This window comes from Tupaia chinensis, unplaced genomic scaffold, assembly GCF_000334495.1.
Source record: "Tupaia chinensis unplaced genomic scaffold, TupChi_1.0 Scaffold000429_1, whole genome shotgun sequence".
Lineage (NCBI taxonomy): Eukaryota > Metazoa > Chordata > Mammalia > Scandentia > Tupaiidae > Tupaia > Tupaia belangeri.
The window spans coordinates 443,780-458,565 of record NW_006159934.1 but is presented as its reverse complement, the minus strand read 5'-3'; the positions used below and the strand labels follow the sequence as shown (position 1 = coordinate 458,565).

The window sequence follows — 14,786 nt, the reverse complement described above, 5'->3', positions numbered from 1 at the left end:
GGGAGGTGCCTAAATTAATATCCATTTTGCATCTGGTACCCAGCACTGTCATCGAAATTCTCATTTAAGTTCTAAGCAGTTATTTTATTAACTCTTCCCCTGGATGTGATTTTTTTTTTTTTTTTTTTTTTTTCTCTTTTTCTTTTTTTTTTTTTTTTTTTTTTTTTTTTTTTAAATTTTGACCAGAGAGAGACACGCACGGGGTGGGGAGGAAGCAAGCCAGCAGGTCCCAGACTCGAACTGCAGTCGGCCATGTGGGAGTGTCCAGCACCTTAACCACCACACTACCTGCTGTACCTGCTGGTCCCCCTCTATTTGTTCTTTAAAACAACTTTCCAGTAGTATTTTTATCCTCCTAAAGAGACTTACTATATTTAATTTCAGTTCTTGGGCCAGGCAGTGATATGGTGGTTAAGGCAGCTGGATCCCATATGGCCAGCTGCTCAGGTCAGAGTCCCAGATCCCCTGGATTGAAAAATATACACTGGGCTAGGCTGGTAGATGGTATGGTGGTTGAGATGCTGGATTCCCACATGACTGACCATGGTTTGAGTCCTGGACCTAGTGGCTTGCTTTTCCACTTTCCCTTTCTCTCTCTGGTCAAATTAAAAATAATAATAAATTAAATAAATAATTATTAAAAAAAGAAAGAAAAGAAAAACATACCAAGAACATGTGTGCCCCAAATCCCAAGAGGAAAATGGAAAAGAAGGGGTTCTAGGATGGCCATCCCCCTTGAATAATTTCTCACTTTCCTTCTATTTCTTCCTCTCACAAGCGAGTGCACACATACTGCAACAATTAAAAATAGATAAACAATAAAAAATAATTTCAGCTCTTCTGTCCCATTGGTCGGCTCCTTTTTGTATAGGTTATTATGTTTATTGTCTTTCATAGTGCCTGCTTTCCTTTGATACCTGGTTAGTTTTTCTGTTTCATTTATCTTTTTATTTTAAACAATTATTCATATAAATTTTATCTTATTATTTAGCTATTCATTTATTTTTTGGTATACGGCACGTGTGCTCACCAGAGAGGAAGAGAGAGAGAAAACAAGCTACCAGGTCCAGGACTCAAACTATGATCAGCCATGTGGGAGTCTAGCCCCTTAACCATGATATCACCCGTCGGCCCTTGTCTGTTTTATTTATCTTTTATGTCCTTGGAATGCTTAGCTGCCTTGGCTTGTAATATGTGGCTGAGAGAAAGATGGAAATGTAAGCCTTGGCTTTCCCTCCTCTTGTTTTCTTTGTTTTTTTCTTTTCTTCTTTTTTTTTTTTTTTTGAGAGGTTTTTGCTATAGGACGCGTGCACTCACCAGACAGACAGAGAGAGACATAGAGACAGAAAGCGAGAAATCACCCCCCAGGGGGGATGATCACACCACAGTCCCTTCTCCTCCATTCTCCTCTCAGGATCTTGGGCGCACGCGCACCCGGCATTGAGTTTTAAGCCCCCGGGTCCGGGATGCGAACCGCAGTCGACTATGTGGGAGTCCAGCGACATAGCCATTACACGAACTGCTGGTTCCCTCCCTCCTCTTGTTAACCTTAGAGTTCAACCTTTATCTTTCATACTCTGCCGTCTTTTCTTGTCCCAGAGAACCCTCCAGTACCAATCTTCCAGATGCTACCTTTTTCTGGAAACAAGCATCTCAGGGAGTCCAAAGTATCCCAAACCTGAGACTTTGGTGTGTTAAAGTTGTGGGGAGGCTCTGGAGAAACCTTTTATTCCCCACACATCCTTAGATCCAATGATGCCATTACTGTAGGGATCAAGAGTCAACAGTTAAATCTTTGGGCATTGTGTATATGTCAGGGAAGGACATTGCTAGAAGGCTCTCTTTCTCCTTCCCCAAGACTCAGCCACCTTTGTCTCCAGTTTTTTGTTTTTGTTTTTATTTTTAGAGGTTTTTATTATAGGATGTGTGTGTTCACCAGAAAGACAGACAAAGACAGAGAGAAAGCAATAAATTACCCCCAGGGGGGATGGCCACACCGCAATCCCTTCTCCTCTTGGATCTTGGGCACGTATGCACACATGCCTGGTGTGAGTTCAAGCTACCAGGTCCAGGATTCAAGTTGCGGTCGACTACATGGGAGTCCAGCAATGTAGCCTTATGCCATCTGCTAGTCCCTGTCTCCAGTTTTTGTAATGTTTGCACTGGTTGCTAAACTCTAAGATTCATCAGTTTATCTACCCTCTAGCAGTCCATGGTAATCTGCCATTTTCTAGATCTATTAGATTAGGAAAAGTGTGAAGTAATGACCAAATTGGACCAGGCGGGGCCAGCAGATGGCATGGTACTAGATTCCCACATATCCAACCACAGTTCAAGTCTTGGACCTGGCAGCTTGAAATTCATGTTGTGTGTATGTGTGCCAAAATCCGAGGAGAAGAATGGAGGGGATGGAATTGTGGTGTGGCCACGCCCCGGAGGTGATTTCTCACATTCCCTCTCTGTCTCTTTCTCTGGCAAATACATGCGTCCTATGACAAAAAACTAAAAACAAACAAATTGGTCAAGGAAAAAAATGCGGAGGAGACAAGGAAGTGGGATATTGCTGATAAGAAAGTAAAGTGGTACAAACTTAATATAGGTCATATATAAGTCAGGCTTGTTTCTTACATATGAAAGATAATGAACCCATGAGGGGACTTCAAATAGTGGAAAAATGGAATTAAAGTACAAATTTGGGTGCTAGAACAATTGAAACCCATGCATAGTTTTTACATCACATACATTTTCCATGAACTTTTTATTTATTTATTTTTTGGAGAGGTTTTCGCTATAGGGTGCTTACGGTCGCCAGAGAGAGAGAGAGAGAGAGAGACAGAGAGACAGAAAGCGAGAAATCACCCCCCAGGGGGGATGGCCATGCCGCAATCCCTTCTCCTCCATTCTCCTCTCGGGATCTTGGGCACGCACGCACACGCGCCCGGCGTGAGCTTAAGCCAGCAGGGACCAGCAGTTAGCGTAATGGCTATGTCAGTGGACTCCCACGTAGTCGTTCGCGGTTCGAGTCCAGGACCCAGTGGCTTAAGCTCACGCCGGGCGTGTGTGCGTGTGTGCCCAAGATCCCGAGAGGAGAATGGAGGAGAAGGGATTGCGGCGTGGCCATCCCCCCTGGGGGGTGATTTCTTGCTTTCTGTTTCTCTGTCTCTGTCTGTCTGTCTGACGAGCGCACGCACCCTATAGCGAAAACCTCTCCAAAAAAAAAAAAAAGCAAACTAACAGTCATATTGTAGAGAATTCAATAGTTATTGTGCATTTATATCTTTAAAGTTTTGTAGCCATTATGAAGAATGTTATAGCAGATTATTTAATGGCATAGGAAAATATTTGTAATGTGGTAAGGGTAGAGGAGAGGCAAGTGATACCACATTGTTACCCTTTTTCATAAAAGTGTATGTACAGGTTGTCTCTAGTTACACAGGCGATTTTCTGTTATTTTCAGAATTTTCTATAGTGGATATATACTTTACATGATCACAGACCAGCCCTGTAGCCTAGTGGTTAAGGAAGCTGGATACCACATGGCTGAATGTGGTTCAAATTCCAGCCCTGGTGGCCTGAAAAACATGCCTGATACTTATGCCTACATGGCCAAGACCCTGACAGAATGGAGAATGGAGGAGAAGGCGTTGTGGCATGCCTTATTGGTTGATTTCTCCCTCTCACTCTATCTGTTGAGCACATGCATCCTCTGACAATTAAAAAAAAATATATCCGTATATGAAAGATGCAGGTACGGACACATAAATGTGCGCAGTTGATTTATTACGGAGATAAATTTGAACATTATTAACAAAAACTAAATTTTATTACTAGTACCCTGCACCTACAATAAATAGACATGTATAAAAGATATGATCTGGCAAATTCGAGACTACCCAGATTTCAGCAGTGTCTTTTGGGATGCTCTCATTTGGCAAATGTGTAGGTTGATTCTTTCCTTTACCCTCGGCTTGATTGCTGCAGGGTAGCACTTACCTTCCCCTTGGGGCTCCCCCACACATGTCACCTATGTCCTGCTTGAGAGAAACAATGTTACAGGTAAAGGTAGACATGCAGTAGACATTTTGAGTGGATGAGGGTGGATTACCTAGGAATAGAGCTAGCGGGGGCCCCTTTGTTCTTTATTGCTGCCTGTGTTACATGCATAATGACTCCTTTTGGACAATCAAATGTCCATTCTCTCTCTCTCTTTTTTTCTGCTATGCCACTAAAACAGAAATCTTTTCCCCAAATACATGTTTTGTGTTTCAGCCCACCTATATAGGGAAGGGTCAGACAGAGCATTTTGATCACAGCACAAGAAAACCCCAGGAACTCTGATAGAGTATCTGCCTCTCAGTTTTGATCCATGATACCTGCACTAGAAGGGTTCATTTTGCAAATAGAGACACTGAGGCCTGAGGAGAAGCACCTTGCCCAGGATTCTCTTGCTCCTTAGGTCCTTGGGCTCTTGCAGCACGTCGTGATTCCTGTTTAGTCCTAGTCCAGACCTCTTTGGTCTCTCACTCAGTACCCATCTCCCTCTTTGTGAGTCTCCTGCTTGGCTCTGTCATGTTCCTCTTTTTTTCCTTTTCTAGAAAGAAAAGTCAAAATCGAACAGTTCAGCAGCCCGGGAATCTAATGGCTTTCCCTCTGATGCCTCAGCCAATTCCTCTCTCCTTCTTGAATTCCAGGGTGAGTTGCATCTTCCTCACAGGAACAAAAAATTTAGATGAACTTATTAATAGTAAGAATAGTTCCTGCTGGTAGTTCATAATAGTACTTACTGTATTGCTGGTATTTTGCTAGGAATTTTACGTCAGTCTTTTAATTCAAACCTCACAATAACCTGCAGGGTAGATAATAATATCCTCATCATTCCAGTTAAGGAAATAGACTTAGAGACATGAGGTTACTTATTTATAATTCCATAACTAGGAAATGATGGGCCTTATGTCAGATCCTGGTTTTCTAGATCAGAATCACTTTTCTTTAGGCTGTATGTTTCATGGTGATGTCTTAGAGTAGGTTATCGAAGCAAGGCTTCTGTCTATCCAGTATCAGCACAAGTCCAGCCCCACCTGTGTCACCACTGCAGTACACTGTTACCTTTACGTCCACATGCCAGTTAATGTCTACAAGCACTCTCACTTTAGCTTCTCATTTTTATCCTTATATGCTTGTAATATAAACCAGGAAGTTTTCCCTGTTTAAGGCAACTGATGCTCACAGAAGACAGCAGACCTAAGCTCAAAAGTGTCAGTGCTTTATTCTTTTTATAGCAAAATGCTTCTTCCATTTTACTGTGTTCTTTATAGGAGGAAAGACTAGAGTGGGCTTAAGTCTTTCTCTTTGGAACTAGACTGGGAGCTACCCCAGCATGCAGTTAACTCTTCTCCCCTCCCTGCAACTCCATCAAGGGTAATGTCAGCAGGAGAGTACCAGGGAAGGGTTCTCTTTAGCTGTGTGGGGATATTCAGTGTTCCAGTTCCGAGAGACATGATGCTCCATTTCATCAATCTAGTCACTATCTTTTCATTCAGCAAACATTTAATGAACTCCTACTGTGTGCCAGGAACTATGTTGTACATTAGAGAGTTAAGGGCAAGAAAGCCCCAGAGCCTGCCCCCACAGAGCATAGTGGGAGGAGACATATGTATGAAATAATAAATGCAGATGTGCTCAGGACGCAACAACAGCTTCAAGAGGAGGTGGTCCTTTCCACCTAGGTGAGTCAGAGAAGGCAGTACTTCACAGAGGAAGTGATGCTGAATGTTGGAATGTATCAGAGCTTTCTAGGAGCCTGGAAAGAGGAAGTCAGAGCAGCATAAGGAGCAGATGGGCAGGGACGCTGCACAGGAAGCGACTCTTGGGCTAGGATCCCCTTGGCTGGAGCCGAAGGTGTGACTGAGAGAATAGCAAGCAAGGAGGCCTGAGATCAGAAAGGACTTGTACATGTGAGAGGGCCATCCTGTGCCTGCCCTAGGAAGCACAAGGATGCGAAATGTGTCCTTCAGGTAGCAGGGACCATTGAAGGTTTGGAAAGGCCACTCTGGCAGGGATGTGAAGTATAGTTTGGAGTCCATGAGGCCGAAGGCGACAGGACAGTAAGTTGGATGGCTATCTCAGGATGCTGGGCCAGAGGGGGCGAGGTCTGGCAAGGCCACAGGAGAGGAGGGCATAGCACAGGTGATACCAGAACAAGAGGGTGGATCTGACCTGCCAGCTAGCTGCTGGAGGTGAAGCAGAGGAAGGAGTAGCCATTGACTCTCATGTTTTTAGCTCAGATGGAGACTGAGCCCTGAGAGAGCTTGTCTTTGGGGCCGTAGGCAGCAGAAGAACTGAGCTGGCATCTCCAGGCACCCCTGCCTTCTTCAGCTATCTAAGCATGCCTGATCAATTGTATCCTTTCCTACACATCTTGTGATGTGAGAAACACTGGGAAGTTCTGACCAGAGACAGGGCTACTACACCCCTCCCTTCCATCATGCAGTGCGAATAATACCAGGTTAAAGCTGTAATTGGCAGGTGATAAAGAAGAGATTAATTCTATCTTGACCTTCCTGAAGTATAAATGTTGCATAAACTTAAAAGATTCTGAGTACTTCTGGTGTTTAATATATGTCATGAAATTAAAAATGCTTAAATTCATTATTTTTCCCTCTGCTGTTAGTTTGCAGTGTATAGAAGTCTCACAACTGCCTCTGTCTTTTAGTGGGTGCCTATAGCAGTGATTGTTGCAGCTGGCTGTGTCCCTGCTTGCCTAAGAGGGGGGCAGGACTTTGCTCTAGGCTGCCTTCCCCTTGAGAAAGATGACCACCTCACCTGTTGCCTTGTTGTGTTTGGTTTTCAGATGAAAATAGCAACCAGAGCTCTGTGTCTGATGTCTATCAGCTCAAGGTGGACAGCAGTACCAACTCCAGTCCCAGCCCTCAGCAGAGCGAGTCTCTGAGCCCAGCACACACCTCTGACTTCCGCACAGATGATTCCCAACCCCCAACCCTGGGCCAGGAGATCCTCGAGGGTGAGTCTTGGTTGGTCCAGGAATAGTGTCTTAGAGAGGGGCCTCACTTTTTGTAAAAAATTTTTTATTTATTAGTTGATCCCCCCCCCAATTCAGAGGTTTTTATTTCAAGATAAAGCTTAACTCCCATCCCTTTTATTTTTTGCTATAGGGCGCATGCGCTCGCCAGACAGACAGAGATAGAGAGACAGAGAAAGTGAGAAATCACCCCCCAGGGGGAGTGGCCACGCCACAGGCCCTTCTCCTCCATTCTCCTCTCGGGATCTTGGGCATGCATGCATACACGCCTGGCGTGAGTTTTAAGCCACTGGGTCCGGGACACAAACCGCTGTCGACAACATGGGAGTCCAGCGACATAGCCATTACACTAACTGCTGGTCCCCCACCCCTTTTATTTTTTAAAGAATTATTTTATTCAAGTTATTTATTATTACTATTTTTTGATAGTTTTTTTGCTATAGGGAGCGTGTGCTCGCCAGAAAGACAGAGAGACAGAGAGAAAGTGAGAAATCACCCCCCAGGGGAGATGGCCATGCCGCAGTCCCTTCTCCTCTACTCTCCTCTTATGATCTTGGGCACTCATGCACATGCACCCAGCATGAGTTTAAGCCACCAGGTCCGGGACTTGAACTGTGGTCAACTACATGGGAGTCCAGTGACATAGCCGTTATGCTAACTGCTGGTCCCTATTTTTACTATTTTTAATTTGACCAGAGAGAGAGAGAAAGTGAGAAAATAAACTGCCAGGTTTGGGACTTAAACCACAGTCATCCATGTGGGAGTCCAGTGCCCTTAACCACCAAGCCACCTGCCAGCCCCAGGCCTCACTTCTTACTCTCTAGAGTAAGAGTTAGAGAGTGTGTGTCACAGTTAACAGCTTGGGCTCTTTAGGGGAATGACTGACTTCTTTTTTTTTTTTTTTTTTTTTTTTTGCTATAGGGTCTGTGTGCTCATCAGAGAGACAAACAACAAACAACCAGCCTGATATTCAAGCCTCTGGGTCTGGGACTCAAACTGTGGTCAGCCATATGGGAGTCCAGTGCCTCAACTACTATGCCACCTACTGGAACCAGGAATGGCTGTAGTTTACTTTTTCACGGAAGGAAAGAAGAAAGCACACAGTACATTTGAGTGCCAGGTTCTGTGTGAAGAACTTCATGTTCAATGCCTGGTATAATTCTTTTAAAAAATCATATGAATAGGGCCAGCAGGTGGCTTGGTGATTAAGGGTGAACTTCCACATGGCCAGCCACGGTTCGAGTCCCAGACCTGGTGGCTTGCTTTCTCACTCTCTCTCTCTCTTCCTCTGTCTCTCTCTGGTCAAATTAAAATAAATGAATGAATAAATAAAATAAAAAATAAATAATTAAACAGAAAAAGAAAATTTGTGTGCGTTTAGGTCCTCGTTAGCTTTTCCCATTCTGTGGCCCGTTGATGACACCTAGACTACAAGATCAAACTAGTTTCTCTGTGCATAGTGCCAGCTAGAGTTACTCTTTAGTGTGTGCCACACACTGTTTTTAGCTCCTTACATGTATTATTTCGTCTAATTCACATACTGGCCCTCTTATAAAACTGGGAGACTAAGTTAGAATCGTGATATTCAGGCTGGAGAGTGACAAGAGGAGCTGCTTTGTTGATTCCAGAATAGGCCAAGCTCTCTAGCCTTGCATTTATATCCTCTGTGATCTTGCTGTATTTTACCCCTTTACCATTAGTAACTATGACTCCTCAACAAGACTGTGGCTCAACCTCAATGGCCCTGGATGTTTGACTCCCAGGCCGGTGTTTTTCCCGCCACATAACTCAGAAAAGCTCCCAGGTTGAGGCCAGGACTCCTCTGGAAGGTCCTGCACTTAGCTGACCCTGCTGTTTTTACAGAGCCCTCCCTGCCTGCCTCTGAAGTTGCCGATGAACCTCCTACTCTCACGAAGGAAGAACCAGTTCCATTAGAAACACAGGTAGGGAGTCACTTTGGATTTTTCAGTTTCTATGAGAAAAGCAAAGACTGTTGAGAAATTGGATCTGCAGCATTGAATGCGCTTCCAGTTCTGTGTGGAGGCATCCAGGGAAACTGGTGTCTCCGGGTTGTGAGGTAGGGGAAGAAGCTGGTCATCTTAAGTAGGCTGAAGGTGGCTTTGGATTGTAATGCAGGTGGGTGCAGAGGTCTGGTTCAGAGGCACGACCCTTTCATTTCATACTTTGGCTGTTTTCAGATCACTGAGGAAGAGGAAGACTCAGGCGCCCCGCCTCTGAAGCGCTTCTGTGTGGACCAACCTGCAGTACCGCAGACAGCATCAGAAAGCTAGCACCGCCTCACTGCCCTTCACCTCCTGGTCCCTGCCTCTATTTATTGCATTCTGGTTCTGGCCGTGCTGTGTTGCTAGGGTAAGGGCAAGCACTGGGGTCTAGAGCCTGCACATATAAGCCTTCTGGGCTGGAAGGCCGACATAGGACTTGGGGTTGTAGCATCATCTTCCCATCCCTGGCACCTATGTCTGCTTGCTCCCGAGAAGAGGAGCACTCATGTCCTTTTTGCACCTCAAGTAGGCTGGAACATCAGCCATCCCAAGGCTCATCTATCACCTCCAGGTAGCAGTCTCTGCTCCAGAACCTCTGGACTGAGCTGCTGGCGCTTTTGCGAGAAGAAAGAGATGTGGAAGGCGTCCTCCAGAGAAGAGCGTGCCTAGGGTTACTTGAACTTGAATGGAGACTATAGATCCATGGACTTTCCCATAGGGCCAGGGCCCTATAGGCTGCTGTTGGAGAATGGCTGGGTAGAGTCTTTGGAGACAAGGGGAGGAGGCTCCTCTCAGAAGGGAAGGGCTTTTCTCCACGTGAGGGCAGAAAGCCTATATGGATTTCTTCTGTCCTGGTACTTCTGCCTATTCCTGAGGTTGTTCTGCCTCTCATGGGCTCCGTGACTACCGACAGTCCTTCATTCCCCGCCAAAACCGTCCGCTTCCCCCAGCACTCTTATGCACGCACATGCACACACGCACACATACATAATACCCACCCACGGCTTTCTCTGTTTTCAACTGATCATTTCATTCCAGCATCCCTTGCCTCCTGCCACAGCCTCTGCCCCAGCAAGAATTTGAGGTTCTGACAACAGTACTCCTTCAGCTCAGAAACTTCTAGAAAGTTCCCTTTTCTTTGAAATCTGCATGTTTAATTGAACTTTGTGATTTTATTTTTTGTTTCAAAAAAGTTTAAGAAAATGGAAATGGGCAACAGTGAGTGAAGACATATTTTAGCACTGAATAGAATATTTTTAAAATTAAACTATTTGAGATATGTCTTATTGGTATCTGAGTGTTTCATTCTTGAAGGTCATGGGGGCAAGAGCTGGGGGGTGATGACTGAGTGCTTGTGAAGTCACTGCATGCCAGACCCTCCCAATAGACTTACTCCCACTTCTGATAAGAATGATTTCAAGATCCCCTTTGAAGTTGTGTGTGGTTTGAATTGTACTTCTGTCCCTATGCACTCTGAATGCAACCAGTGGGGTTTTTGTTGTTGTTGTTGTTGTTAAAGATTATTTATTTATTTCCATTTGTTATTATTATTATTATTTTAATTTGACCAGACAGAGAGAGAGAGAAAGGGAAAGTGGGAAAGCAAGCTGCCAGATCTGGAACTCGAACCACGGTCGACCATGTGGGAATCCAGCGCTTTTAACCACCTCGACACCTGCCAGCCCCAGTGGGCATGTTTTTTACAGACCTAGGTGTTTGGAAGGGATTCACAAGTTTTTTTTTGTTTGTTTTGTTTTTTGCGAGGTTTCCGCTATAGGGCGTGTGCGCTCGCCAGACAGACAGAGACAGAGAGACAAAGCGAGAAATCACCCCCCGAGGGGGGTGGCCACGCCGCAATCCCTTCTCCTCCATTCTCCTCTCGGGATCTTGGGCACGCACGCACACGCGCCCGGCATGAGTTTTAAGCCACTGGGTCCGGGACATGAACTGCAGTCGACTACGTGGGAGTCCAGCAACATAGCCGTTATGCTAACTGCTGTTCCCACAAGTTGTTTTTTTGTTTTTTTTTTTTAACTTTCTTTCTTGTGCTAAAATATACGTAATGGGGCCAGCAGGTAGTGTAGTGGTTAAGACGCTGAACTCCCACATGGCCGACCACAATTTGAGTTTCAGTTGTGGTAGCTTGAAATTCAAGCCAAGTTGCACCCAAAATCCCAAGTGGAGAATGGAGGAGAAAGGATTGCAATGTGGCCATACCCCCAAGGGGTGATTTCTCACTTTTCCTCTCACTATCTTTCTGTCTCTCCAGCTAACGCACATGCTCTATGGCAAAAACCTTAAAAAAAGAAAGAAAAATGGGGACCAGCACATAGCGTAATGGCTATGTCGCTGGACTCCCATGTAGTCGACTGCATTTCGAGTCTTGGACTCGGTGGCTTAAACTCACGCCGCGTGTGTATATGTGCCCAAGATTCCAAGAGGAGAAAGGAGGAGAAGGGATTGTGGCGTGGCCATCCCCCCGGGGGTGATTTCTCACTTTCTGTGTCTCTGTCTCTCTCTGTCTCTCTGGTAAGTGCACGTGCCCTATAGCAAAAACCTCTCCAAAAGAAAGAAAGGAAAAATATATATATAACATAAAAGTTTTACCATTTGAAGTGTACTCCTCAGTGGTGCCAAGTACATCCAGTGTTATACAGCCATCACCTTTCACTGCCCCAAATGAAAACCTTGTACCCAATAAGCAATTATTCTTCATTTTCACCTTCTCCCAAGTACTGGCAACCAGAAACCTACTTTCTGTCCTTGAGTTCCTTTTTTTGTGGATTCCTTTTTTTGTGGATTCCTAAGAGAAAACAAAAGAGTTATGGTTTAAAAGAATTCTCTATGTTCAAGAATTTCATTTCAGGGGAACCAGCAGTTAGCGTAATGGCTATGTTGCTGGACTCCCACATTTCTACTGTCCTATTAGCATCTCTATTTTTTTCTTTACCGTTTTTTTGTTTTTTTTTTTTAAGATTTTTTACTAGAGAGACAGAAAGACAGAAAGTGAGAAATCACCCCCAAGGGGGGATGGCCACACCACAGTCCCTTCTCCGTTCTCTTCTCAGGATTTCCAGCATGCACACACACTCACTTGGCCTGAGTTTTAAAGTCACCAAGTCTAAAACCTCTCCAAAAAAAAATAATAATAATTTCATTTCAGTATTCTCTAATTTCTCATAGGGACTCCAGGTATCATGGATGAGACTAAAATCCAAATTCTACTGTCCTATTAGCATCTCTATTCTTTTCTTTACCGTTTTTTTGTTTTTTTTTTTTAAGATTTTTTACTAGAGAGACAGAAAGACAGAAAGTGAGAAATCACCCCCAAGGGGGGATGGCCACACCACAGTCCCTTCTCCGTTCTCTTCTCAGGATTTCCAGCATGCACACACACTCACTTGGCCTGAGTTTTAAAGTCACCAAGTCTAGGGGACCAGCGGTTGGCATGGTGGTTAAGGTGCTGGACACTCCCACATGGCCGACTGTGGTTCAAATACTGGACCTGGTGGCTTGCTTTCTCACTTTCCCTCCCTCTCTGTATCTCTCTCTGGTCAAATTAAAATAAATGAATGAATAAATTAAAAAAAAAAAAAAAAGTCACCAAGTCTAGGACTCGAACTGTGACCGGCTACATGGGAGTCCAGTGACATAACTATTATGCCATCTGCTGGTTCCTTCTTTTAAAATTTAATATAATGTGCTATCAAGTTATCAAATGCATGTTACAGATACTGGAATTACCAATATATAGTCATAAAACATTTTAATATATTTAAACTGTTATTGACAGTATAATGAATAAGAGACCATAAAACCTGACCAGGTAGGGCCAGTAAGTGACAAGATAGTTAAGATGCTGAATAATCACAGTGACCAGCAGTTGGTGTAATGACTATGTTTCTGGACTCCCATGTTGTCGACCGCGGTTTGAGGTTGGATCCGATGGCTTAAACTCACACCAGGTGCATGAGCGTGCATGCCCAAGATTCCAAGAGGAGAATGGAACAGAAGGGATTGTGGCATGGTCATCCCCCCGGGGAGTGATTTCTTCCTTTCTGTCTCTCTGTCTCTTTCTGTCTTTCTGGCACGCGCATGTGCCCTACAGCAAAAACCTCTAAAAAAAAAAAAAAAAGATAAAAAGATGCTGAATTATCACATGGCCTTCCATGGTTGGAGTCCTGGACCCAGTAGCCTGAAAACCACACTGGGCACGTGCACGCATGCCAAAATTCCAAGAGGAGAATGGAACAGAAGGGATTGTGTGGCCATCCCCTCTGGGAATGATTTCTCACTTTCTCTCTCTCTCTCTGGCGAGGGCACAAGCTCTATCCCAAAAACCTTTAAAAAAAAAAAGGGGGGGGGGTCAGGTCAGCAGGTGGTGCAGAGGTTAGGACAGGTGGATCTCATATGGCCAAGTGTGCAGTTTGAGTCCTAGATCCAGTGGCTTGAAAAATCACATTGGGCATTGTGCCCAAAATCCTGAGAGGAGAATGGAGAACAGCATGGCCATCCCCCATGGGGTGATTTTTAACGTTCTCTTTCTCTCTGTTTCTTTCTGGCAAGCATACATGCCCTATAGCAAACAAACAAACAATCAAAGTGTATAGACAGGTTTGAAAAAGAACCAAATAGAATTTCTATAAATGAAAATAAATTGTCGAATAAAAGTGTAACCAAAGGTAACTAGGAGAGAGAATAACAAGGGGAATTAGCAGTTGGCATTCATGGCACTTTGTTAATGCTTTTCTTTCTTTTTTTTTTAAGGATTGTTCATTTAATTTTATTCTTTAATTTTATTTTAATTTGACCAGAGAGAGAGAGAGAGAGAGAGTGACAGAGGAAGTGAGGAAGCAAGCCACCAGGTCCTAGACTCAAACTATGGTCGGCCATGTGGGAATGTCCAGCGCCTTAACCACCATGCCACCTGCTGGTCCCACATATGTGGCACTTTGTGACAGGCACTTTGTGACTAGGACCTAGGAGATCAGGAGTCCCTCTCTCAGGAGGCTCATAGGCTGGGTAGGGAGATAGACCTCTACAGAGAACTAGATAGAAATAGTGTAGCAAGTCCTGGAGAAGAGCCACAATGAAATATGTAGGGTAATGAAAAGGTGTAATAGAAACCCTGCTCATAATTCATTGACTTCCATAGCACCATTTTATTGATATTCTACGAAATTCTAACTTGCAACTTTCCAATCATCCTGGAATCTTGATACAGTAAGAGGAGAATGAGAAGAAAGAGGAAAAAAAATCAAGAAATGACCACAAAGGGTTAGCAGATGGTATAGTGGTTACTCCGCTGGACTCCCACATGGCCGCCTGCTGTTCAAGCCCCATGAACTCAAGCCCCTTGAAACTCATGCTGGGTATGTGTACATGCATGCCCAAAATCCCTGGAGGAGAAGAGTTTGTGGTGTGGCCATCTTCCCAGGGGGTGATTTTTCACTTTCCCTCTCATTGTCTCTGTGTCTCTCTCATATCAGCAAGTGCATGCCCTAAGGCAAAAACCTCTTAAAAAAAAAAAAAAAAGAGAAATGACCACGAGGTGTTCACAAGTAACTTAAATTTACTCTTCGTAGTGGTAGGCCTAGTACAGGAACTCCTCACTCCACAACTGAGTTCTGTTCCTACGACTGCTGATCCACGCAGGGTAGATGGACACACTGCAATCCCTTTTCTTTCATTCTCTTTTCTAGATTTTGGGGACGTGTGCACATGAGCACAGTGTTTCCTTCAAG

At 44.4% G+C, this 14,786-nt stretch overlaps 1 protein-coding gene across 1 annotated transcript in view; it reads left to right on the top strand.

Moving 5' to 3' along the window:
* Nucleotides 1–10,323, top strand: part of BCL7B (BAF chromatin remodeling complex subunit BCL7B) — a gene marked incomplete at its 5' end in the record, with an annotated part of 28,447 nt that extends 18,124 nt beyond the window's left edge. The window contains 4 exon segments of the mRNA XM_006154968.2: nt 4,596–4,692; nt 6,851–7,021; nt 8,903–8,982; nt 9,238–10,323. Of these exon segments, the coding sequence (XP_006155030.2) occupies nt 4,596–4,692; nt 6,851–7,021; nt 8,903–8,982; nt 9,238–9,330 (441 nt within the window).
* Between the last annotated feature and the right edge of the window lie 4,463 nt (nt 10,324–14,786).